The sequence below is a fragment of the Rhinoraja longicauda genome, chromosome 14 (genome assembly GCF_053455715.1).
Source record: "Rhinoraja longicauda isolate Sanriku21f chromosome 14, sRhiLon1.1, whole genome shotgun sequence".
NCBI lineage: Eukaryota > Metazoa > Chordata > Chondrichthyes > Rajiformes > Arhynchobatidae > Rhinoraja > Rhinoraja longicauda.
In genome coordinates, this window is record NC_135966.1 from 9,711,869 (window position 1) to 9,739,144 (window position 27,276).

The 27,276-nt window shown below is 43.2% G+C and overlaps 2 protein-coding genes across 6 annotated transcripts in view; one reads left to right on the forward strand and one right to left on the reverse strand.

Moving 5' to 3' along the window:
* LOC144600038 (small COPII coat GTPase SAR1B) overlaps positions 1 to 13,342 on the reverse strand; it is a 29,605-nt gene extending 16,263 nt beyond the window's left edge. Inside the window, exon 1 of one of the 4 annotated variants that reach the window (XM_078411391.1) lies at positions 13,323 to 13,342. The gene's annotated coding sequence lies outside the window, so the exon portion shown is untranslated. Of the gene's footprint in view, positions 1 to 7,928; positions 8,083 to 9,189; positions 9,308 to 13,322 lie in introns of those variants that run through there. The other 3 variants (XM_078411389.1, XM_078411388.1, XM_078411387.1) reach the window with 3 other exon arrangements.
* LOC144600037 (protein transport protein Sec24A-like) overlaps positions 11,678 to 27,276 on the forward strand; it is a 50,696-nt gene continuing 35,097 nt past the window's right edge. Inside the window, exons 1-3 of one of the 2 annotated variants that reach the window (XM_078411385.1) lie at positions 11,678 to 11,807; positions 20,170 to 20,766; positions 26,870 to 27,040. In XM_078411385.1, coding sequence (XP_078267511.1) covers positions 11,750 to 11,807; positions 20,170 to 20,766; positions 26,870 to 27,040 — 826 coding nt within the window. In that variant the 5' untranslated portion in view covers positions 11,678 to 11,749. Of the gene's footprint in view, positions 11,808 to 11,967; positions 12,068 to 20,169; positions 20,767 to 26,869; positions 27,041 to 27,276 lie in introns of those variants that run through there. The other variant, XM_078411386.1, reaches the window with a different exon arrangement.

Sequence of the window (27,276 nt, forward strand, 5' to 3'; positions counted from 1 at the left end):
CGAAACGTTGCCTATCCATGTTCTCCAGAGATGCTACCTGACCCAGAGTTGCTCCAGCACTTTGTGTTTAGCTCAAGATTCCAGTGTTTACAGGTCCTTGGGTCAACAATTATAGATTATTCCCTAACATGAAGCAGTATTTCAGAATCATGCATTGTAGAATTAATTTTAAATGCTAACAAATATAATATATTGGTATATTCAATCTTGCAAATTCCACTTTTGAAGAAAGCTTCACAGCAGCATTAATATTTTCATTATCACTCAGCTGGTCAGATTTGACATGTCAAAACGAGTAATATTTCCATTACAATAATCTCCCTCAGATCGCAGAAATTAAATCCTGCATTACGTTAGTAAATCAACTGATTTTACATTTACATCCGGTATTCTTAATTTAATTGAGCAAAAAGCACATGTTGTATTCCTTCTAAATGAGCAGAAATTGCTGCCAACAGTGTATCTGAGCATGAGATGCCATGCTCTGATACACAGGCAGCTACGAATGTAACCACCGAGTCACTACTTCCAGTAAATATATGCCCTTCTGTCTTCTTGTGTCTATTTTCAGTGTAAACCAGCACCCACAGATCCTTCCTACACATGTTGCTTCTCTGGTCATACAGGATCTGCACCGGATAATCGGAAAGCCATATTGCAGCACCTCCATTTTGAAGAGAGGACAAGGAAAATAATTCAACCAAAAAACTAAAAGAGAGAAAAAAGGTAATTAAGCAACTCAGTTTCACAATTCTAGAATGAATGTAAAATATTGTAGTTTAATTTGTTGTCACATGGTACAGTGACAAGCATCTTTGATGTGTGCGATCCAGTTAGCGGAAAGACAATACATGATTATAATCAAGCCGTCAACAGTGTACAGATACAGGATAACGGGAATAATGTTTAGAGCAAGATAAAGTCCAGTAAAGTCCAATTAAAGGTAGTCCGAGGGTCTCTACTAGACAGTTGCAGACAATTTCCATTTGATATTTTAGTTTTAACGGCCTGTATCTGATCCGATTTTCAGACGATCCAAGGGATCCAATCGACCAAAGCACTAAATTACCTGGGTCTGCGACAGTACTCAAACCAACTAGAGCTGCTGAAAACCCGAAGACCAGCGTATAAATCAGCATTGGAATCACTCTTTGCTTGTGGATAAAATCCACACAGAAGGTGCAGTTTGCATTTCTGTTTAGCTTTAGAATTTCAGTATAGTATAACCTAAACATACAGCAAAAGTGACCAACAAGTGGGAATGCATTCTGTGTGGAAGTTTGTCACCCCATCAAACAGACAATGTGGAAGAGGAGGTAATTTTCCCCTGAGAATTGAAAAAAGTAGCTCTTTTGAATCAGGTCTGTCTGCATGTACAGAAATTGGTCAGACTAAAAACCAGTTTTATTTATCTTGTCTTTGCTTGCTGGGTCAATGAAAGGAGCCAGTGTAAGATCGTCACATAATTTCTGTTGCTTCAGCAAAACAATTACAGTTCAAGGACGGAATGAAAGAGGTTCCACCCCCTTAACCATTTGCCAAAAGATGCACATTTTTACAACAGAGTCTCCAAATTTTAACTTTAACTACAATAGGATAAATAATTTTGACCCAAGCACTTGCCCGTCGAGTCTATAAGAGTCAGTCATGCAGTGTGGAAACAGGCCCTTGGGCCCAACTTGCCCACGCCGAACAACATGCCCCATTCCACACTAGTCTCACCTGCCTGCGTTTTGCCCCATATCCCTCTAAACCCATCCTATCCATATACCTGGCCAAATGTTTTTTAAATAGTGTGATAGTACATGCCTCAACTACCTCCTCCAGCAGCTTGTTCCATACACCCACCACCCTTTGGGTAAAAAAGTTACCCCTCAGATTCTCATTAAATCTTTCCCCCCTCACCTTAAATCTATGTCCTCTGGTTCTTGATTCTCCTGCTCTGGCCAAAAGACTGTGCGTTGACCCAATCTATTCCACTCTTGATTTCATACATCTTTATAGGATTACCCCTAATCCTCCTACACTCCAAAGAATAAACCCCAAGCCTGCTCAACTTTTCCCTATATCTCAGTCCCTTGAGCCCCGTGAATGGGTCAAGATTATTTACTCTATTATACTTGCTGTTGCAAGTAAGAATTTCATTGTGTTATCTGGGACATGACAATAAAAACACTCTTGACTCTTGGAAGTTAACATTTGGAGACTATTGTGCCACAATGCCATTTTTTCCAGTTCCCTGCCCGTTCCCATTCAGAATGTGCTAGGACTTCTGACTTGACAGCACAGCCTTTAAACTGAAAACCCACACAGAACACCGTGAGGCATCACATCTACTGAGGAACTACTATCAAGGAGCCGAGGCCAATATACCAATGCACGCACTGAAATCAGATAACAGAAAGCGCTTCATTTGAATCACTCACGTCCACACATTTTTTTTTTCCTTAGTACCTAATCAGATGTACAGCACTTTGGTCAACGTGGGTTGTTTTTAAATGTGCTATACAAATAAAATTGACTTGACTTGACACACATATGAAGCACTTCTTTTGTAAATATTCTCACCTGGTTAAGGAGTCACAACTCTTGCCCTATGATTTTCATGGTAATACCCGAGAGCTCACCACCTCCAACTACCAAGCACTGGACTCCAAACTAGAATTAACACTTGAACCTAGACCAGTCGCCATCAACTTTATTCAGTTCTACTGCAAAACACCAGCAGCTTTCATATCTGAATGTAATCACTGTGAAGTTGAACTCATTGTTTGCCACATACAGATAAGTGAATAAATTCCACAGCAGAAAGGAAATAAGGATTCAAATAACGAGGCACACAACTCAACCGTATTTCCCAGCCCGGGAACCGGGCTTCCCTTAGGTATACTTTGGATTCAAATTCCTATCCCTAACCTCAGCAGCTCTTCACGTCAATCTCTAAAATCTTGTGAGGGAAGAAACTGCAGATGCTGGTTTAAACCGAAGATAGACACAAAGAGCTGGAGTAACTCAGCTGGTCAGACAGCATCTCTGGAGAAAAGGAATGGGCGACGTTTCGGCTCGCCGCCTTTTTCTGAAGGGTCTCAACCCAAAACGTCACCTATTCCTTTACTCCAGAGATGCTGTTTGACCCGCTGAGTTACTCCAGCTTTTTGTGTCTATCTTTAACATTTTCCTCTTTAATCCTTTTTTTTTAGCCACAACTCCTAATACTTCCACTTACAACTTAACTTCCATTTTTTCCCTCCTATGAGGCACCTTGGGATGTTTTCCTATGTCAACAACACAAAATAAATGCAAGCTGCTATTATCTAGATCTACTTCACGTGCAAAGCTCTGCCCTGTTTTTTAAAATTAAAATGCCAAGTTACATTTTACATCACCAAAAACAAATTAAGGTCAAGTTGAACATTTAAAAAATAATAGCCTCAACGAGAGTACAGAGACAATTCTGTTTACCACACTTTACAAAGGACATGAAAATCCCAGATAGTATGGAAGAGATTTACTAAAAAGGTTGAAGTGACGGATTTTTTGCTACATGGTTAGAATACAGGAGATGGGGTAATTCTTTGAGCAAAATACACTGAGAAGTGCAGCTTTTTAACAAAAGGTGTCCACAAGATTACAGGATTAAAGAGAGAAAGTAAAAAGACAATTCCCAAGAGTATTTGGTACAAAAAGCAAGGTACAGAAATTCAAAGTGCATTTGGATAGGGACCAGAAGGAGGGCTAATCTTTGGAGCTCCAGAGAAAGAGAGGCGAATGGGACTGAATTAATCAGTCTCCAAGCAGATGGCTCAGACTTGATGGGATGAATGGCCTCCTGTGCTCTAAAGAATCTCTACATAACAAATAAATCTATTGCAGAATAGAGTTTTGGATGCCAATTTATTGCAGAGACAACAGTTATCAATCTAAAAGCTCACTACTCAGAACCCAAACTATATTAACAAAAAATAATTCAATCCTTATAAAATGATTGGGCAGTAAAACTTAAAAAATTACTCAACTCAGAACGGATGTTGATTGCATGTGGGAAAACCAATGGTCAGCAGTATGTACACCCAGTAGATCACATGTGCCACTGAAAAAAAAGTATTGGACTCTGCACATCAACCCGAATTAATCTGATATACTTTAACTGGCAGATAAAGGGTTTCTGCTACACAGTCTTGTGCAATGAGTACGGTTTAACTACCCTTAAGGAACAGCTAGTCCTGATAACTGAGACACAAGATGGATCCCACAGAGAGCTTCAATTACTTTGTGACTACAATGTGGCTTCTGATGCCAGTCGAGAGTAATTTGACAAGATGCCAAGCTAGAGCACAGGATTGTACAGTGGATGCACATACATTTAAGCTTGTACATCCATCCATCTCTTATCAGCTTCTATGTGAATTGTCTAAAATTACTCGACCTCTCACTTTGATATGCAATAGGTGCAGGAGGAGGCCATTCGGCCCTTCGAGCCAGCACCACCATTCAATGTGATCATGGCTGATCATTCTCAATCAGTACCCCGTTCCTGCCTTCTCCCCATATCCCCTGACTCCGCTATCCTCAAGAGCTCTATCTAGCTCTCTCTTGAATATTCAGATAATTGGCCTCCACTGCCTTCTGAGGCAGAGAATTCCACAGATTCACAACTCTCTGACTGAAAAAGTTTTTCCTCATCTCAGTTCTAAATGGCCTATGCCTTATTCTTAAACTGTGGCCCCTTGTTCTGGACTTCCCCCAACATTGGGAACACATTTCCTGCCTCTAACGTGTCCAACCCCTTAACAATCTTATACGTTTCGATAAGATCTCCTCTCATCCTTCTAAATTCCAGTGTATACAAGCCTAGTCGCTCCAGTCTTTCAAGAAGAAATTCTTGGGCTTGCTTTTTAAATATACAAAATTAAGAATAAAATGACTGCTCTGGGGTAGAACTGCACAAATAGCCATGAAAACAAACAAATTCCGATGGATGAACTAAGGGACAGCGGTAGAGTTGCTGCCTTACAGCGCCAGAGGCCTGAGTTCGACCCTGACTACGGGTGCTGTCTGTACGTTCGAGTTTGTGCGTTCTTCCCGTGACCACGTAGTTTATTCCCGGGAACTCTGGTTTCCTCCCTCATTTCAAAATGGCAAAGATTTGGAGGTTAATTGGCTTCGGCAAAAATTGTCAATTCTCCCTAGTGTACAGGATAGTGCTAGTGTACGGGGATCATTGGTGGGCAAGAACTTAGTGGGCCTGTTTCCGTGCTATAATCTCAAAACTAAAACTAAACTACTTGAGTACAACTGTTGGCATAGAGCCACACACAGGACTGCAACTATGTACATAAGCCTTTTGGTGAGTTAATCAAACTCAAGGAGAATCACAGCTGAATCCAAACTAGCAGACTTGCAACAAAGTCTTGAATAATTATGTAGAAACAAGGAACTGCAGAAGCTGGTTAACACACGAAAAGACGCAACGTGCTGGAGTAACTCAACGAGTCAGGCAGCATCATTGGAGAAGAGATAAAAGCAGAATGCGTGAGACAGGGTTGAAGAGTTGCAAACTGTGAAGCTGGAGGAAAGTAGCAGGAAGGGAGGATGAATGAAATAGGTGGGTGTCTCAGTGGTGTACAGGGGAGGAAAGGAGGGGGTGTGGGGGAGGAAAGGAGGGGGGTGTGGGGGAGGAAAGGAGGGGGGTGTGGGGGAGGAAAGGAGGGGGGTCTGGGGGGAGGAAAGGAGTGGTGGACAAAGTGGGGGGATTGTAGGTAACCTAAAATTGGAGAATTCAATGTTCACACTGGTGAGTTGTAAGCTACCCAAGAAGAATACGGGCGGCACGGTAGCGCAGCGGTAGAGTTGCTGCTTTACAGCGAATGCAGCGCCGGAGACTTAGGTTCGATCCTGACTACGGGTGCTGCACTGTAAGGAGTTTGTACGTTCTCCCCGTGACCTGCGTGGGTTTTCTCCAAGATCTTCGGTTTCCTCCCACACTCCAAAGACGTACAGGTATGTAGGTTAATTGGCTGGGTAAATGTAAAAATTGTCCCTAGTGGGTGTAGGATAGTGTTAATGTACGGGGATCGCTGGGCGGCACGGACTTGGTGGGCCGAAAAGGCCTGTTTCCGGCTGTATATATATGATATGATATGATAATATGAGGTGCTGCTCCTCCAGTTATAATTAAATCTACAGTTGAATAATTATAACAGGAACACTTAATGACCTTTCCTATTAACAAAAAGATGAAATTAATTTCAACACCCTAACTGCAATAAATCAGAGACTAGAAAAAAATGGGATGAGCCATGAATAAAATTACACCATTAATCTGAGGATAGACACAAAATGCTGGAGTAACTCAGTGGGACAAGCAGTATGTCTGGGGAGAAGGAATGGGTGACGTTTCAGGCTGAGACCCTTCTTCTGTCACTCTTTCCTTCTCTCCAGAGTAAGTAAACCAGCATCTTTTCATTCAGAACATGCTGAAACCATACAATCAAACAGCCATTTGACAGCGAACTGTTAACTCTGGATAAGTACAAATACCCTTTTTTCTTGAGTTTGTTTAACTCATTGGGTGTGTCAAGTGATGCTTTCCCTGCATCCGTGGGAGAAAACAATGCAGATTATTTATTAAACTGGGTTTCAAAGACAGTTACAAAAAACTGGAATAACTAATTTTCAATTCAGTTCCATTTGCATTCTCCCCAAATCTTAATACACAGCATCCTTCCAGTAACTAACACCACACTAAAGCTTTGAAGATCCCTTGTTCTATATCCATCCGTTGTTGGCACCACCACCAGCCCCTAGAGTAAGCCACTAGAATTAATTGAAGACAAAAGAGACAGCACCCACTGGAATATGGAGCAAACAGAACACTTTATGAACTTAGGTCAAGCAGCATCTGTGGAGGCAAAACATGTAGGTCAATGTTTCAGTTCCAGTGTTTATCACTGACATCACCTACAATAACCAAAACATAAAATGCTGGAAGTCAGACAACATTTATGGAACAGATTCTGACTTAAGTGTAATGATCTTCTTGTAATTGTACCCTACTGTGAAAACCCTACCTTAACAGCAAAATGTAAAAGCTGAAAAACCTGCCTTGGTATTGAACTACTTTGAATAATCAAAACTTGCAGAAAAGACTACACCGTAAACAAATACTAGCTTAAAATTTCAATACAATTTTCCTGTGGATTTTACTGTACCTACACAAGGCTGAGAACACATTTGTTAAATTGCTGCGAACACGAGTAGTTTCTCTTTGAAAGGACGGCCTGGGTCATGTTATTGTTAGTCTGCGATGAGACTGCAGATTCGGTGAAAGGCGGAAGGAATAACCCGGGTTAAAACAATCTCAATGTCAGACTCTTCCATTAAACCCCCTTGGTGGTTTGACGCGGCACTCGAGTAGTGGCACCGGCAAAACCAGGGAGGCTGGGGGGCAAGGAACCTGCAGATGGGGGGCTGGATTTGGGAGATCGAATGTGGAGAGGTTGAAGCCTGGCAGACTACATTTGTGGAAGCCCCGGGAGGACAGGTTGGGGGAAGAGAAGAAATGGGGCTGAGTGAGAAGCCCAGGGCAGGGGATGGGTGGAGAGGGAGGCCGGGGGTGTGGGAGGAAAGTCAGGGTTGGGTAGGGAGGAAGGGGGGTGGATGGAGAGGGAAATGGCGGCGAAGCCTGGAGAGAGGAGGCCAGGGAGTGGGAGGTCATGGTGGAGGGAGGCGAAGGCCGGGGCCACGGAGGTGAAAGCCGGGCAGGAAGCGGGACTGGGGAAGGGCCCGGGCCCGGGCGGATCGACGGCCGGCCGGCGCTGGGAGTAGGCCGCGGGTATAGGGAGGGAGGGGACCGGGTACAGAGGCCGGGCCGGGCGGAGGGAGGTGAAGTTCCCACAAGACCACCCCGCCCGTGGGACTGCACTCACCCGGGCAGCGTGAGCGGGGGAGGTCGGGGCTGGGCTCGGCGCGGGCACCTGATCCGACAATCGCCGCCTGGACTCGCCGTCACCTCAGCGCCGTCGCCGTCACCGCCACGACACAACAATGGCGGCCGCTTCACTTCCGCCCGATGCAACCCTCTCACACTTCCCCCGGCGCGGCTGCCACGTCGCCCTCAGTCCAGCCTCAGCAACTCATCCCAGACCACTTCAGTATAACTCAACTCATCCCAGACCACTTCAGTTTAACTCAACTCATCCCAGACCACTTCAGTTTAACTCAACTCATCCGAGACCACTTCAGTTTAACTCAACCCAGCTCAACTCATCCCAGACCAGTTCATTTTAACTCAACTCATCCCAGACCACTTCAGTTTAATCAACCCAGCTCAACTCATCCCAGACCAGTTCATTTTAACTCAACTCATCCCAGACCACTTCAGTTTAATCAACCCAGCTCAACTCATCCCAGACCAGTTCATTTTAACTCAACTCATCCCAGACCACTTCAGTTCAACTCATCCCAGACCACTTCAGTTTAACTCAACCCAGCTCAACTCATCCCAGACCAGTTCATTTTAACTCAACTCATCCCAGACCAGTTCATTTTAACTCAACTCATCCCAGACCAGTTCATTTTAACTCAACTCATCCCAGACCAGTTTAACTCAACTCATCCCAGACAAGTTCAGTTTAACTCAAATCATCCCAGACCAGTTCAGTTTAACTCAACCCAGCTCAACTCATCCCAGACCAGTTCAGAGCCCAGTTCAGCTCACTCCAGCCAGTGCAGCTCAAGATAGACACAAAATGCTGCCGTTACTCAACGGGCATGCAGCATCTCTGGAGAGAAGGTATGCCTATTCCTTTTCTCCAGAGATGCTGCCTGACCCGCTGAGTTACTCCAGCATTTTGTGTCTATCTTCAGTGTAAACCAGCATCTGCAGATCCTTCCTACATATTTTGTGTCAGATCGACTCAGCCCTGCTCACAGAGGAAGCCACCTTAACCCACTTAATAAACCACAACAGATAGACACAAAGTGCTGGAGTAACTCAGCAGGTCAGATAGATTCCTTCTCTCCAGAGATGCTGCCTGTCCCACTGAGTTGCTCCTGCATTTTGTGCCTATCGCCAATCACTGTTTATCAGGCAGACACAATCTTTAGATTTCACACGAATCTCTTAATCCTTGAAATTAAAACATAAATCCTTATTAACCTCAGTAAATTTAGGCGGGTTTAACTAACCCTGCTGCGCCGCGATGTATCCGGTAGCTTGATCTTCACAGAATATTTTGGATAAATAGCTTTGGCGACCAAAATTGCTTTATATTTAACACATCTAAGTGGAGAAACCTGAGTAGGAACATTATGAAAATTATGAGTCCGCCGGCATAACTGGGTACATGCCGTGTATAGCCTTGTGATATTGCGAGAAAGCTTATTTGTGTTAGGGACGTGTCAAATTCCGGGAACCCTTTTAATAACGCGTACTTGCAACATAGTGGGCAGGGAAACACCGGGAAGTTGTTGCAGTTGAGTGCCCCCAGCAATTTTTATTTCATCAATGACATAAATGCAAATAATTTGTTCTTGAAATGACATAATATCTAGATAATTTTGCACCGACTTCTATCATTCTTCATATATATCAGCCCATAGCCTAGCCCTAAACTCCCCTTAGCTTTAGCTGAATTTGGTAGCATTTAACCTGGACGTCTGACAATAGAATCACAGAAAGCTAACAGTTATCGCTGTGCGGGGTTGCTGTTTTTGTAGTTGAATTTTTGACAAACGCCCAGTCAAGATTGTTTAATTATCACATGTACGGAAACGGATCAATGAAATTTGTAATCGCAGCAGCATAACAGGTCTATAAACACAATTCTCAATAGATAGCATAATACAAACGAACAAGAAAAAGTGTAACAAACATTTTAAAAAAAACATCAGTGCAAACAAAAGGTCAAAGCCCCAAGTGTAGTTTGTCATTGCTACATTTGATCATTGAAAAATGCTAAAGAGTCACATTATTACAAAAAAAGATATACAAAGTGCTAGAGTAACTCAGCGGTTCAGGCAACATCTCTGGAGAATGTGGACAGGTGACGTTTCGGGTCGGGATCCTTCTTCAGACCCGAAATGTCGCCTATGCGTGTCCTCCGGAGATGCTGCCAGATCTACTGAGTTACTGCACCACTTTGTGTTTTTTTTAACTCAAGATTTCATAATATGCAGGTTCTTGAAAGATTTGTGCACAACTTTAACCTCTGCCCAGACCTTGAATCAAATAGTCACAATGGTGTTTTAAAAAAAATCATTATCAAACATTTGAGTGACCAGTTGAAACATCTTGAGCGGGAAACGTTTATGAGAAGGGAATCATGAAAGGAGTTGTGAAGACTCGAAAAAAGACAAAGTTCTGGGGCAACTCAACGGGTCAGGCAGCATATCTGGAGAACATGGATAGGTGACGTTTTGTATTGGGACCCTTCTTCAGATTTAGGTTGAGATTCACTGTTAGTGAGAATAATACATAATGTAGATCTAATTAAACTAATATTTGTTGTTTTATTAAATTTTCAATCACATGACATGAAATGATTGCATTTGCTTCGGAGCGTGATCCTTCTTCTGAGTTACTCCAGCACTTTGTGTCTTGTTTTGTAAGTCAGCATCTGAGTTACTCTTGCACTTTGTGTCTTATTTTGTAAACCAGCATCTGTTATTCCAGCACTTATTTTGTAACTTATATTTGAGTCATTTTACGTTTTATTTTTGTAAGTCAGCATCTGAGTTACTTCGGCATTTTGTGTCTTATTTTGTTAACCAGGATCTTCTACATTGTAGATAGACATAAAATGCTGGAGTAACTCAGCGGGATACAATGAATGGTTGACATTTCGGGTCGAGACCCTTCGTCAGGGGAGATGGAGATAGAGATAATGAAGTGTAAGGTGTGAAAACGAGGCAAAGGGGATAGAGATCAAGGAAAATGTAGGATAGATCATTGTTAGCTGGAGAATGGAAACAACAAAGCAAAATGTAAACGAGGACAGTCTGAAGGGTCTCGACCCGAAACGTCACCCATGCCTGCTCTCCAGAGATGCTGCCTAAACCGCTGAGTTACTCCAGAATTTTTGTGTTTAAGACTAGTCGGAGAGCTACGGAAGGGGGAATGAAGAGAGGTGTAGGAATAGGAATACTTTATTGTCACTAGGCACAGTGAAATTCTTTGCTTGCACATACACAATGCGCTGAATGGAAAGGGGTTGCTTGAAGTTAGAGAAGTCAATATTTATACCGCTGGGGTGTGAGGTGCAGCTCCGCTACATTGTGTAGGAATAAAAAAACTGCAGGTGCTGGTTTAAATCGAAGGTAAACACAAAAATGCTGGTGTAACTCAGCGGGTCAGGCAGCATCTCTGGAGAGAAGGGATCTTGTCTTGTTGATACTGCACCAACCGCCGCTGGTGGGCTATAAACGTGCAGTCAGTCCCTTCATGCATGCAGTTGCAGATTAAAAATTGGTGACGTTTCGGGTCGAGACCCTCCACCCATTCCTTCTCCCCAGAGCAGAGATGCTGCCTGACCCACACTGAGTTACTCCAGCATGTTTGTGTCCCGCTACATTCATTGTGCGTTCCCTCAGCGCACTTTAGGGTGGCGCGCCGGAATTGCCACGTGTACGGAGTGCGGCTGCGCGGAGGGGCCGTGACGTCACAGTGGGAGGGGCGGGGCGACAGCGCGAGCGAGCGAGTGAGCGCGCGCCTGAGTCACCGTCGCCGCTGCCGCCCGCAGCCGCCGCCATGTCGGGGCCCGGCGCTCGCTCCACACACGGACACAGCCCGCGGCCCGCACTCAACGGTGAGCGCCGGGGGAGGGGGGTGGCGGCGCAAGGGGGAAGGGGGTGGCGGCTGCTCTGTTTTCGCCCTGGCCCTGGGTGGTGGGGGAGGGACCCAGGGTGCGGTGGGGAGAGCGTTGCTCTCTATATTGGCCCCTGGGGGGGGGGGGGAAGAGAGCCGGTATCCGCCGCCATGTCCGGGCCCCGCCGCCATGACATGTCCGGGCCCCGCGCCTTGCTCCACGCACGGTCATAGCACACAGCCCGCGGCCCGCACTCAACGGTGAGCTGGGGCCAGACACTGAGGGGAGAGTGTAGGGGATGGGCCTGATCCTGGCCTGAGGAGTGGAGGGAGATAGATAGAGAGAGGAGGCTCTGTACCCGGGCCCGGGGAGAGGGTGAGAGCGGGCTGGGAGGGAAGGGGAGGGATGGAGGCCTGGGGCCTGTAGGGGAAGGAGGGGGTTCTGTACTCGGCCGGGGGGGGGGGGGGGGGGGAAGAGAGAGAGAGAGAGCCGGCGTAAGCCCGTGGCCCGCACTCAACGCAGGATGGGAGGGGAAAGGAGAGGCCTGATCCTGATCGGGCGGGGGCCTGTGCTGTGGGGGAAGAGTGAGGCCTGGGTCCCCAGAGAGAGAGAGAGGTCTGGGCCCAGAGAGAGGCATAGGCCCCAAGAAAGAGAGAGGCCTGGGCCCCGAGAGAGAGAGAGAGAGAGCGACATGGGCCCCGAGAGAGAGAGAGCGGCATGGGCCCCGAGAGAGAGGCCTGGGCCCCGTGAGAGAGGCATAGGCCCCGAGAGAGAGAGGCATGGGCCCCTAGAGAGGAGGCCTGGGCCCTGGAAGACGGCGCAGGGCCTTGGGGGGGGGGGGGGAAGAGAGGAAAGAAGGTGTCTCTCTACATGGCCCGTCCTCAACGGTGAATGGAATTCTGCGGGGGGAAGGGCAAGAGAGAGTGTCTGGGTTCAGGGCAGCGAGGGGGCCCGTACCGACTGAGGGAGCGGGATGGTTGAGGACATCACCCGTGGCCTCTTGGGGCGGGAGGCTTCTACAGTCCGGGCCTCGGGTGGCCTCTGGGCGCGGGTGATCGCGAGGCCTGACTGGGCCCTGTATCCAGGGCAGAGACCTGACCCGGGTGGGGGACGCGGGAGGCCCCTCTACCCAGGCAGGGGCTCCCCCGGGGAGAATCGGCTAATCGTCCAATTTATTCTCCCTTCCTGGGCCATTCACTCGGGGAGGCTGGAGTTGGTCCGCTCCCTTCTTCAGACTGAAGAGAGACACAGAATTCTGGAGGACAGGGACAGGCAGCATCTCTGGATGGAAGGAGCGAACGGGCGACGTTTCGAGTCGAGGCCCTTCTTCACACTGATCATTCCCACCGGCGCCTCCCCTCTTTGTGTTCTCCCCATCTCCTTTCTTTATTTTCTCCTTCCCCTCTATTTTCTCCCTCACTCTTTATTTTCTTCCTCCCTATTCTTCATTTTCACCCTCCCACGCCCCTCTTTATTTTCAACCGATCGATTGCCCGATGCTCCCCACACACCGACCTCTGTTCTTGGCCACTGCCTGATCCCGGTGCTGTCAACGTGTCAGTGCCGCTCGGCGACGCCCCGATTTCCTGCCCCTTGTCTGCTTGCAATCTTTCGCAATCCTTAAACCAGGAACATTAACCTCACGTGTATTATTTATTTACGTAATTTCTACGACCTGTTACTAATTGGTGTTCGTGATTCCAAGTGTTTTGTACTATTTGGCGACTGACTGTCGAGGGGTGGTCTTTATCTCCTAAGTTCTGCAAGGCATTGAACTTCCATCTTGCTATGTATGCTTACTATTGCGCTGTGATGATTAAATCTCAACGGCAGGATTTTGTTTTCCATGATCCCAAAGGGGGATTTTGAAGCTATTGTTGGGATGTTCAAGATGTCTACTTTGAAATTACTGAAAATGACTTGCTTTGATATGTTTATTCCATGAATCTTCCATGCCTCTAAATCTTGCTTTTTTAACTTTGGGTTATTAAACATGTGTCAGGGGAATATCTATTGACTACTAAATTTATTATGAATACCAATTTTTAAAATGCCATTAAAAACAAACTTGGGAATCCCAGAACCAGAGGTCATAGCCTCAGATTAAAAGGATGATCCTTTAGGAAGGAGATGAAGAGGAATTTCTTTAGTTAGAGGGTGGTGAATCTATTGGCATTCATTGACAGCCGCAGAAGGCCGTGGAAGCCAAGTCAATAGATATTTTTACAGCAGAGAGATGGATTCTTGATTAGGACGGGTGTTAGGGGTTATGGGGAGAAGGCAGGTGAATGGGGTTGAGAGGGAAAGATGGATCAGCCGTGATTGAATGGTGGCGTCGACTTGATGGGCCAAGTGGCTTAATTCTGCTCCTATCACTTAAGAGCATTAGAATTTTTTTGATGCACCTAAATAGGAAGGCTAGTTAAAGTTAATCAATGAGATTGTTCTTTAAACTTAACTGATTAATGGAAAGATCAACTCTTAACAGTACTCACCTAATTTTAAATCAAATAAAATTGTTAAACATGCATTTTAAATGTCCCCACTTGGTTTAAATACATTCACCATAGAATTTTTGTAAAATTAAACACATTAGTTTTCAGTTTAGTTCATTTTGGAAACATGGCATTGGCATAGGCTCTTCGGCCCACCGAGTCCACACTAACCATTGATCATCCATTCACACCAGTTCTATGTTAACCGGCTTTCTCGTCACCCTCTACACACTAGGCAAGATTTTGAGGCAAATTAACATGCAAACTTGCATGTGTTTGGGATGTGGGTGGTCACAGGGAGAACATGCAAATTGCACATAGACGGTACCCGAGGTCATGATGGAACCTGGGTCCCTGTCGCTGAGGCAGCAGCTCCAACAGCTGTGCCACTGTGTTGCCCTTTGATGGCACATGATTTTCACTCCATATGGCCTCTAATTTCTCCACTACATCTAAATTAATTGACATCCACATCTGGACGAGTAGAATTTTACTGTTAACCAAATGTTGGAAACAGCATCAACCGTATTCTCTCGAGTGACCAGCTGGGACATTTTCAGCTTGTTGAGAACCCACAGTTTTGTTGATAGTTTTGGGCTGCATTATAAGCGCCATCACTAACATTTTTGCCTGATTCTATCTCTAAATCCGACCAGCCTCAAATGTTGACCTTTGCCCTTTATCTCTCTGACGTTTCCAAAGCAATAAAAATGAAAAAAGGTACTTTGTTTATTTGGTTTGATTAAAATGGCTTCTGTCTCAGCCATTTGTTACTGTTTACATTAGGGGGTAGTGTATCCTCAGTTTACGGTCTTTAGTATCTTTGAGAGTACAGTACATTACTGTCCAATTGTCTTGGGTTATGAGAGCAAATCTGTCCATTTGGACATGAATCTATAACCTGCTAGTCATAGATCCTGCTATTCGATATAAGGATTATATACATGAATGCTCCAAAACACCCATTATATTTCTACAAAGGTTGTTTTGAGTATTGTACGGTTTGAGTAGTTTATCTTGAAATTACGGAAACGTTATTGGTTTGAAATGTTAACTCCATTTCTCCATTGATTTTTGTCATCAAACTGTGTAACAAACATCAAAGTTTATTTCGTTCATCAGTAAATTTTTCTGTTGTTATCCCTCCAGGTGAGAGAATGTACGTAACTTCTATTTCTATATCACTGTGTAGCATTTCGGAACACCACCTCGTTTCAACACCAGGATCCCACACAATTGCGTTCTCAGCCGCTTGCTGCACTCCCCATACATTCACAACTGTGTGGCCAAATTCTGCTCTTGCTCCATTTACAAGTTTGCCAATGACAGCATTGTAGTGGGCCATATGTCAATGACAAGACAAAGTACAGAAAGGAGAGAGATAGCGCTTAGTTACATGGTATCGAGACAACAACTTATCTCTTAATGTCAGCAAGACAAAGGAGCTAGTTATTGAAAGCGGGAAACGAAGTGGTGTACACAGCCTGGTCAGCATCAATGGTGCCGAAGTAGAAGTGCTTGAGAGCTTCAAGTTTCTAGGTATAAATATTACCAAGAATTTGTCCTGGGCTAACTACATTAAAGCTACAGCCAAGTAAACACACCAATGCATTCTCTTCCTCAGAAGCTTAAGGAGGTTTGCCATGTCTCCAACAACTCATATCAACCTCCACAGATGTATTATAGAAAGAATCATACTGGAATCATCACAGCTCGGTTTGTTAACAGCTCTGCCCAAGACTTCAAGATGTTGTAGATGTTGCCCAGCCCAACACACAAATGAGCCTACTTTCCCTCCCCATACCACTATCATGCCAGAAAGGAGTTATGATTGCATACCACATTACCTGATGTGTGCCTTACCCTGTGCAAATTTACTGTCATATTTGCCTGTACAATGCATATGTGCACAAGGAAAGATGTTTTAACAATGTTATAACTCTGGGCTTATTTCTAGTACCCAGCTTTGGTCTCATTGCCTAAGGAGAAGCACATTAAAGCGCAACAAGCTGACCATATCTAGCAGGTCCTGTAGCATTTGTGGGGTGGAAACAGTTCACATTTTGGGCTTGGGATCTGTCTTCGTAGATGGCAGAATAGTTTTCATGAAAGGTCATTGATTTAAAAAACATTAACTCTACTCTTCTCTCCACTGATGCTGCTTGATTTGAATATTTCCAGCAAAATATTTTTATTCTAGATATTTACTACTCGTAATATTTTTCTTTTAGATTTGACTCATGACCCTGAGTATTATCCTGCTTGGAAAGATTAAGTAACTCAGGCCTCTATTATTTAATGTTTAGAATGGGAGATAATCTCATTTACGATAGGCAAGGCCTTGCCATGATATCTATCTCCCCCAGCTAGAGTCCAGAACTCTAGAACTAGTGGTCACAAAATGAAGGGTGGCCCACATAGAGCTAAAGATTTCCTCAGAAAGACTGAAAAGCTTTAGAAAACTGAAAGACCGAAAAGCTTTAGAAATCTATCCTAGACAGTTGTGAATACCAGTTCATATATTAAAATATTAAAGATATGAATAAAGCTCACTGCTCCCATTTCTCTCTCTGGGTTACCATTGTAATAATACTCATTGCCTGCAAACCATTTTGATGTGACCAAGCAATGTCAAAGGCTCTGAACAGGTTCAAGGTTACCTTCTGAACTCTAAGGTAACTTGTAGGCTTCCTATCAACTCTCCTTAAAACAACCCAACTCTACTTTAAAAAAAAAAAATCTATAAATCGCATGTGAAAATAAATGACTCGAGTATTGAATTTTCTACCCCACAAAATAACTGTTCTAACATTTGCCAAATAAACTTGTGACCCATGTGCAAGCACTACTTAAATTCTAGAGTTTTGCACCTACGTACTTTCAATAAATGCACTTGAGGATTGTGGTGGTGTCTCACACAGCATTTTTTTTCTCCACAATTTTCTCAGTTGATATTGAGTAACAGCACTGGCATAGTTTTTCACAGGATTGGAGAATTATGGCAAGTTCACAGAGGGAACAAGAAGCATTAAAGTCAGAATTTGAATCTCAGAACGTAGAGTAAGAGAGGCGTAGCTGTCAAACATAATTGTATCCTGCCCCTAGTGTGGAGTACCTCTCCTGCATTAAAATAAGCATTTTAATACTTTTGATTTTAATTTCTAGTGATACTTTCTAGACCTTCCACTGTCTTTGGATGAGTCGGCAACCTTGCCTTTGAGATTGAATTCACATTGATGTCCTTGCTCTTGATTATAATGAACCTTTAAGAAGTTACTGGAAAACAGATGTTACTCTTTTATCAATAGCTTGAAGTCAACATTTAGGAGCACTGGGGTCCTACTACAGTTATACAGGGCTCTGGTGAGATCGCATCTGGAGTATTGTGTGCAATTTTGGTCTCCTAATTTGAGGAAGGACACTATTGAAGGAGTATTGAGGGAGTGCAGCGTAGGTTCACCAGGTTAATTCTTGGGATAGCGGGGCTGACATATGATGAAATAATGGGTAGACCCAGGGGCTTGTATTCACTAGAATTTAGAACGATGAGAGGGGATCTTATAGAAACATAAAATTCTTAAAGGATTGGACAGGCTAGATGCAGGAAAAATGTTCCCGATGTTGGGGGAGTCCAGAACCAGGGGTCACAGTTTAAGAATAAGGAGTAGGCCATTTAGGACTGAGATGAGGAAAAACCTTTTCACTCAGAGAGTTGTGAATCTGTGGAATTCTCTGCCACAGAAGGCAGTGGAGGCCAATTCACTGGATGTTTCCAAGGAGTTAGATTTAGCTCTTAGGGCTAAAGGGATCAAGGGATATGGGGGAAAAGCAGGAACGGGGTACAGATTTTAGATGATCAGCCATGATCATATTGAATGGTGGTACTGGCTCGAAGGGCCAAATGGCCTACTCCTGCACCTATTTCTCTGTTTCTAACATTTCTGCCTGAAAGGTTTTTCTTGATAATATTGCAGTCAAGCCAGGAATGGTGGTGTACATGGTTAAGTTCATGGACATCAAATGTATCTACATTCCTATAGTTTTATACAAGTAAACTTTAGTTTTATACATTGAAACTTTAGTCTCTTAATACTACTCGAAAGCTATTGATGACCTTGTTTTGGTAGCAACTTCTTCCTATTTCTATGATGCTTTGATTGCGTTTTAATTTTTCACTTCATGATATCAAACACAAATTTGTTTGGGTGCAAAAGGAGATTGTAATTTTTATTTTCTGCATTGCCTCAGGCTCAACTGATGCCACAGAGGAAGATCCAAGTTTTGATTGAGAGTGTGACAATTCAGTTGTTGCTAAGGAAATGTTGATCAAAGTGGTAACCTTACTCTGATGATATTGATTACTCTGATGATATTGACTGTCCCAGAAGTGTACCTATACAGGCATCAGATGAGACAAGTGTTTAACTATAGAGTTTTCTTGCTCCCTGAGATTATATATATTTAGAAATGTCACTTGGTAGAAGGCATGAAATTAACAGGTGTTCATGTGATTGTAATTTATCAAAGGGGCCATGTCACTTTAGTGCAGAGAGAAGATTGGTAAAAGATAACGTTGACTGCAGTTTAAATGATATTGCTTAAGCTTGTTGATTTGTGCAAGACCTGGTAGATATACCATTTACTATGAAGATCATTGAGTAGATTTATGTAACAGGATGATTATCCCTCATGTAGCATATACATTCTAAAGGGGTTGGTGCATGTCATGCTGAGAATATACTGTCATTTTGTTTTGATGTGCCATAAATATCTCTGGATTGTTAAAGCCTCCAATGCAAGAACATTGATATACAATGCAAGTTTAATCGCATTGTATACAAAAGAATTGCTTGTTTTGTGCCATGTGTTGTAATATCTAAAATGTTCAATGTACTGATTCAAAAACTACTAAAAGCCGAGTGGTTTTGAATAAAAGACAACAGGCTGTGTCAACTTCTGGAACTTCTTTCAATTGTCATTTCTGGCATCTCATTTTCTTACACCACACTACTTGATTCTTGGTTTGTTTCAAACTAGAATATTAATTGTGGTTTTCTAACTAATCAATGATTGCCATTTTAAATAGATGGCAAAACAAGGATCTGCATTTGCTGATTTACTAAAATGGACATCTAGTCCTGGAGTTACTCAGCAGTTCAGGCAGCACCTTTAGAAAACACGGATAGGTGACGTTTTGGGTTGAGACCCTTTATACTGAAGAAGGGTCCTGACCCGAAGCACCCTCTATCCATAATCTCCAGAGATGTTGCCTGACCTGCTGAGTACCTTATACATAGATGTGTATGCTATTTGAGATGTATCATTTAAGTACATTCAAATCTTTCACGAATTGGATTAGTTGCCATACTGGCTTTAATGTAAGGTAGTATAGTCTTGTTTCTACCAGAATGGATGAAGATGAATGTCAGTTTTTTCATTAACTTAAGCAAACCACCAAAATGTGGTTATAAGAGGTGCCCTCTCTGTGTGCCGGTTTGAGAGAATAAACTTTTTCTGGAGTTCTGTAGCTTTATTTTTGGTGCTGGTTCCAAATAGAAATGTGCACTGAGTTTTATGAGATGCAGTTGAGGCCTTGTTCTTTTGAATTATTTATGGTGTTTAACATTTTTGTGAATTGAACTCAAAGCTTCAGTTTTGACAATTGTGCTTAATATTCTGCAAAATTGCTAATAGACTTTAATATCTACCTGAAATATCATCTTTGTCACTTTTTTATTCTTTGATATCTTTAGCATTTCACTGAGCCAAAAGAGTGGAGAGGAAATTGCCTGCTTACATATTTAAAGGTATATATTTTGTAAATGTTGGGTTAGTGTTCTAACATGTGTATGTTATCTTATCCCCAGGTCCTGGCCCAAATCGATTGATGAACCAAAATTCTTCAGTTCCTACTGAACAAGGGTATAATGTGGTTCCACCAGCACCACATGTGCATCAATTGCCAGCAAAGAACTTTCCGCAGGTCCCTATTGAACAATATAACTATGAGTACCCACACCATTTTCAACCAATTGGGAATTTTCAGAGTGTTGGACAGACTGTCAATAGGCCTCCACTAAATGCTAACCTGTTACAGAAGGTGAACTCTTCTGGAGTACAGAGTGCTTCTTTGGCTGCACATTCGGGATCTTACTCAAGAATGCCACTGCCATCTCAAGGTTCCTTTGCACCTCCACCTTTGGAGAAAGTTCCTGCAAGAGCTCCAATCCTTCCACAGTCCAACTGGCAGTTTGGTCAACCGCAACAATCTCATCCTGTTCGACAGCCCCCAGCAGGAATGCAGATAAATCACGCAGTCCCGGCTGAGGGAATTGGCCAGGTGCATGGGCCTTCAATGCCCATCTCCACCACCTATGGAATGAGTTGTCCAAAGCCAGCAATGGGCAATCAGTATGGCAATATGGCTGGAAGACCTACCACTATGCAGAATTATGCAAACCAAGGTAAGATTGCATCGCTTTCCATTGTCAACTATCGATAAGATGGCTACTACTAAGGAGATGCACAGAATGTCAGTTCCTGTACGGTTAATGTGGGGAGGAACTGCAAATGCTGGATTACTGAAGATAGACACAAAATGCTGGAGTAATTCAGTGGGGTCGGGCAACAAAAAGGAATAGGTGACATTTCTGGTTGAAACCTTTGTTCAGACTGAGTCTTAGTAAAGATGGGGGAACTAGGGCCTGGAAAACTGAAGTCATTAGAGAGTCAGTCAGCAGAAGAGTTTCGATCCAAAACATCACCTATTCCTTTTCTCCACCGATGCTGCCTGAACTGCTGAGTTACTCCAGCATTTTGTTTCTACCTTTAGGGTTGATGCTACTTTTGGTACTGGAAATGTCCACACCCTTTAAATGGCTATGTAATTTTGCTTTGGAATAATAATGGAACGTAACGCCTGATGGAACGATTTGAAGCTTGGGTAGATTAGCCATGAGCAAATTAAACAGCGGGACAGGTTTGAGGGGCCGGGTGACCTGTTTGTGTTGTGACCGAGTTATGTTTGTCCAAGTGCAAACGTTTAATAGATGAATGGAATCTCTCCAATATGTTGAGAGGGATCAGTCACGTAATGCAGTGTATCTACGGAATACATGTTGTTAATCATGCTGCTTAAGAGGGTTTTCACGTAATAATTTGCTGGCAAAGCTTTTAGAAAATGCAAATAGCTGAAAAATGTTGGAGAATGCAAATAGATTTAACAAATGATCTATACATGATTTGGTCATGGTCTTTCAGCCACCCCCACACCTCCCCCATCACAGTTCGAGCAGTAAATGACTTTCCCCTTGACGTTATAAAACGGGTCGGTTTGATCATTTAAAGATTACTTAAAACATTTCTGTGCAGTGTTTTTAGAGATGCAGTGTGGAAACGGCTTGGACGGGCCATAGTATGTAAAAAATATCACTGTTGGGTACTTGAGGCAGAAATTGAAACTATAAACTGCTGACTTGTAGCTATTTCGTAAACTGTGGTTTGTAACTTTATTACAAAGTGCTGGTTGTGCTCACGGACTTATTAGGAGGAAGTGAATGGTTGCATCTGGGACCTGTGACCAGTAGGGATGAAAGCATGCTGATGTTGGAGATGATTGTTGACCTTTGTTCTGATTACCAGCAGGCAACTGTGCCAGTGTTCAAGTGGAAATGTCTGGAATTTTTTTGTACCTTTTCACATGGTGTTTTAGGGAGTGAATATTAAACCAAATGAGGATGTCCTTTTTTGTTTTAACTTTATGAAACATGGGAGCAGATTTAGACTATCCAGCCCATCGTGACTGCTCTGCCATTCGATCATGGCTGATCAATTTTTCTCCCGCTTCTCCTGCCTTCACCCTGTAACCTTTGGCACACTTTATTAATTTAAGTATCTTTATTTACGTAGTGCTTTCTGATCTATCAATAATCAAGACTTGTGGATGCATGTACAAAATCCCCTTTGTTTCAACGTCAATACATGTAAATGCTGGACCTTTCTAATGGCTTTTGGAGCATCCTAATGAGAGAATTGCAGCAGTTTGGCATATTGGCATCTCCATAAGGCACATTGGCATCCCCTTAAGAACATTTTGGCATGGGTAATCAAGTCAGGTCCTTTAAGTGAAGAGTAATGCAATATTTTAAAGTTGACCCTCATTGCACATAGCAAAATGTGAACATCAGACAACGCTGGATTATCTATCAAGATGGGATTTGGTTAATGTTTTCCTGTTGCATTTTTTTAAGGAAGAATTTTATAAAAGGAATTCAGGAGTGGGCAATGATGCACCAAATGAAGCAGCTCTATAATTATGTCCGTATTGGAAGTAATTGAATATTTGATATAAGATTACTTGGGCGTTGAAATCTTGGAAGTCTGAAAGGAAAAGGTTTATGGAGGGGACAATTAAAAAAAATTGAATTAGCATACTAATTATTAAACATTGCAGATAAATAACCTGGTCTGATCTGCTGAGATTCTCCAGCTGTTTGTTTATCACCCTTGAACTCAGTTTCCTGACCAAAGAAGAAAACTATGCCAAATGACACCTACGCCATCTCGTGTACCTCTACCAATTTGATTTTATCCAGATTAAAGTTACCCGCGATTATTGTGGTGCCTTTCATTATTATTTGGTTTATGCTGAGCCACAATGGTTTACGTTGTGGTTACTGTTGAGTGGCCAACAAATTACTCTTACAAATACAATTTCAATCTTTCTGTTCATTGCCTCCACCCAAACTGACTCCACAACCGGACCTTCTGAGCCAGGATATTTTCTCATTTTCTAACTGATCTAATTAATTAACCCAGCAGCCTTTTTGTTTGCTATCCCTAGGAAATGTTAGTTGCTGTAGAATATTTAGTTCCAGTCTTTGCCTCTATTGATCACGCTAGCTGGTTTCTACTGTGACGTTAATTTATCTGTGTTATTGTGAAAGTAGTGTATGGTCGGATAAAGAGCCTCAATAGTGCCTTTTCAATACTAACCCTTGTTGCAGGTGCACTCTTATGTTGGTATGCCCTGTTCCTTCCTGTCACTGGTTAATGTTACTTATTTCACTAAAATGTCTGGTTTTCTTTATATCCTGTCACGTTACTCTAGCACCCTATCCACACTGCACTATATACTCAGTGCCCTCCATAATGTTTGGGACAAAGACCCATCATTTATTTATTTGCCTCTGTACTCCACAATTTGAGATTTGTAATAGAAAAAATCCCCTAGTCCCCTTCAGTTTTCTCTTCAGCATATAAAGGGCATGGTCAATTGGGTTCAGATCGGGTGTTTGACTTGGCCACTCAAGAATTGACCATTTTTTAGCTTTGAAAACCCCATTTGTTGCTTTAGCAATTTGTTTGGGGTCATTGTCTAGCTGTAGAATGAACCGCCGGCCAATGAGATTTGAAGCATTTGTTTGAACGAGCAGATAGGATGTGTCTATTAACTTCAGAATTCATTATGCTACTACCATCAGCAGTTGTATCATCAATGAAGATAAGTGAGCCAGTACCTTCAGCAGCCACACATGCCCAGGCCATAACATCCCCACCACCCTGTTTCACAGATGAGGTGGTATGCTTTGGATCTTGGGCAGTTCCTTCTCTCCTCCATACTTTGCTCTTGCCATCAACTTGCCATTAACTTGATCCAAGTTAATCTTCGTCTCATCTGTCCACAAGACCTTTTTCCAGAACTGTGGTTGCTCTTTTAAGTCTTGGCAAACTGTAACCTGGCAATCCTATTTTTGCAGCTAACCAGTGGTTTGCATCTTGCAGTGTAGCCTCTGTATTTCTGTTCATGAAGTCTTCTGCCGATAGTGGTCATTGACAAATCCACTCCTGAAGAGTGTTTCTGATCTGTCGGACAAGTGTTTGGGGATTTTTCTTTATTATAGAGGGAATACTTCGGTCATCAACTGTGGAGGTCCTCCTTTGAGACAGAGGTTCACCTGCACCTCCCCTCCAACCTCATCTATTGCATCCGCTGCTCTAGATGTCAACTTCTTTGCATCGGCGAAAACAAACGCAGGCTCGGCGATCGCTTCGCTCAACACCTTCACTCAGTCCGCCTTAACCAGCCTGATCTCCCGGTAGCTGAGCACTTCACCTCCCACTCCCAGTCTGACCTTTTTGTCATGGGCCTCCTCCAGTGCCATAGTGAGGCCCACCAGAAATTGGAGGAACAGCAGCTCATATTTCACCTGGGCAGCTTGCAGCCCAGTGGTATGAACATTAACTTCTCCAACTTTAGATAGTTCCTCTGTCCCTCTCTTCCCCTTCCCAGCTCTCCCACTGTCTTCCTGTCTCCACCTATATCCTTCCTTTGTCCCGCCCCCCTGACATCAGTCTGAAGAAGGATCTCGGCCCGAAACGCCACCCATTCCTTCTCTCCTGAGATGCTGTCTGACCTGCTGAGTTACTCCAGCATTTTGTGAATAAATACCTTCGATTTGTACCAGCATCTGCAGTTATTTTCTTACACTAAGCTCACCAGTGCTCTCTTTCTTCTTAATGATGTTCTAAACAGTTGGTTTTGATAAGCCTAAAATTTGGCTGATGTCTCTAACAGTTTTATTCTTGTTTCTCAATCTCATAATGGCTTCTTTGACTTTCATTGGCACAACTTTGGTCCTCATATTGATAAACAGCAATAAAAGTTTCCAAAGGTGATGGAAAGACTGGAGGAAAGACTAGATGCTGAGAACTCTCTTGTACCTGCAATAAGGAGGCAATTGGAAACATAGAAACAGAAAATAGGTGCAGGAGGAGGCCATTTAGCCCTTCGAGCCAGCACCGCCATTCATTACAATCAGTAACCCGTGCCTGCCTTCTCCCCATACCCCTTGATTCCACTAGCCCCTAGAGCTCTATCTAACTCTCTTTTAAATTCATCCAGTGAATTGGCCTCCACTGCCTTCTATGGCAGCGAATTCCACGATTTCACAACTCTCTTGGTGAAAAAGTTTTTTCTAGCAGTTTTAAATGGCCTTCCTAAGACTGTGGCCCCTGGTTCTGGACTCCCCCAACATTGGGAACATTTTTCCTGCGCCTAGCTTGTCCAGTCCTTTCATATTTTTATACGTCTCTATAAGATCCCCTCTTATCCTTCCAAACTCCAGTGAATACAAGCCCAGTCTTTCCAATCTTTCCTCATATGACACACCTGAGCAATTACAAACACCTGTGAAGCCATGTGTCCCAAACATTATGGTACCCTGAATTAGGGGGACTATGTATAGACACTGCTGTAATTTCTACATGGTGAAACCAAAATGTATAGAAATGGCCTTTATTCAAATCTGACAATGTGTGCTTTAACCACATGTGATTTTTTTTTCTTCTCTATTGCAATTGTGGAGTACAGAGGCAAATAAATAAATGATGGGTCTTTGTCCCAAACATTATGGAAGGCACTGTACGAAGCAATGTTATATCATTCGCAAGGGCACTTGTCGCAACTTGAATCAAGTGAAGCTTCATTTTCCGACATTAACCTCCAAATCCATTTGGTTCCCCTAACATGCAATTGTCTTGAATATAATCTGTGACCGAGGCTTCTTTTGGATAGAGAATGCCAAAAGCTCAATATCTTAAGAGTAAATAAATATTTCTATCCTGTACAACAACCTGCCGTTTTGCACATCACATTGTTCTATTTGTCAAGATATGGTGAGATCTGGGATATGTGGCTTTTCTCTTAATCTTATGGGAGGCTCCTTTCCTCTCAGGTGGGGGAGAGCAGATATTGGCGACAAAATTCACCTCTGGCTCTGAGGTGCCAGTGATACCTTCAGCCAACGGAAGAAAAGTAAGCTTAAATGTCAAGACTTCCAATCTGATGTCTCTTGTCTTGACACTGATGACCGTAGATTCTTGTCACTCCATCCATGGGAAATATCAACTCTGTGTCTGCCTCATTGGTTCTTTAACAATTTTGTGCATTTCAAGATTAGATTAAATTAGTTTAGTTTATTGTCACGTGTACCGAGGTGTAACTGCTGCAATGAGATTATCTTTCATTCTCCAAAATTCTGTTTGGTGTTTTGACCTTTATTTTGCCATGGTGGTTTGATAGGAAAAGCTCTACATTTTATCATAATTTTGAAAAATTTCAATGATTTGAAGATTAACAGTTCCAACAGCTTTGTGGATGAATACAGATTTGATGAAACCGCTACTACTTCCCTGTGTATTTCTGTCTTGTGGACAGCCACACCGATTTCAAAAGTTTTGAAATTGAAAGGGACAATTTATTCATTTGAGCTACACAGGTTTATTTTAATAAGCCCCATAGTTTCTCATGTACAGTCAGGACAAATTTTGTTGAATTTGGTGTCACGGTTGATTCATAATGAGTTGGGGGCATTTTTCTTGCCGCTTTGCTAACCCGTAGAGAAAATGTACAGATAATAATGTATAGAAGCTTGCACTGAGGTTTCTTACTGTTTCCTCAGGATTCGTATCTCGGTCCACAGTGTTTGATGGAATGACTCGCTTTGTTAAATGGAGTATAATTGCTGGTATGTGTGACCAAAGTTGATATTATTTTTTGGTCTGCAGGATCAGTTCATCCACCGGTCAGCCAACCATCACACCAGATGTATCAGCCAGTCAGGCCCCCCCTGGGTCCCCCTCCAAGTGGAGGTCCTCCTTTGATCAGACCGTCTCAACCTCTGGTGAACACTAATCATGATGCACCGCCAACTCAGAACATTTCCAGGGACTCTGAAGGTAATGCTTCCAAGGAACAGTACAGGTTCACTGTCACCCACCATTTTCCGCATCCTTGGCTCCAGAGCCTTTCTGGATTATCCATTTTGCCAGACCAACCGGCCGCGGCCTCCGCGAGGAGCCCAACGGTATCGGAATGGTCTGCCTAAAATGAAAGATACAAATATTTTAAAAATAGCCATCGCAGTATAATAAAGTGTGCTTTTAATTTTGATGCAATTATCCTGTATCTTGTA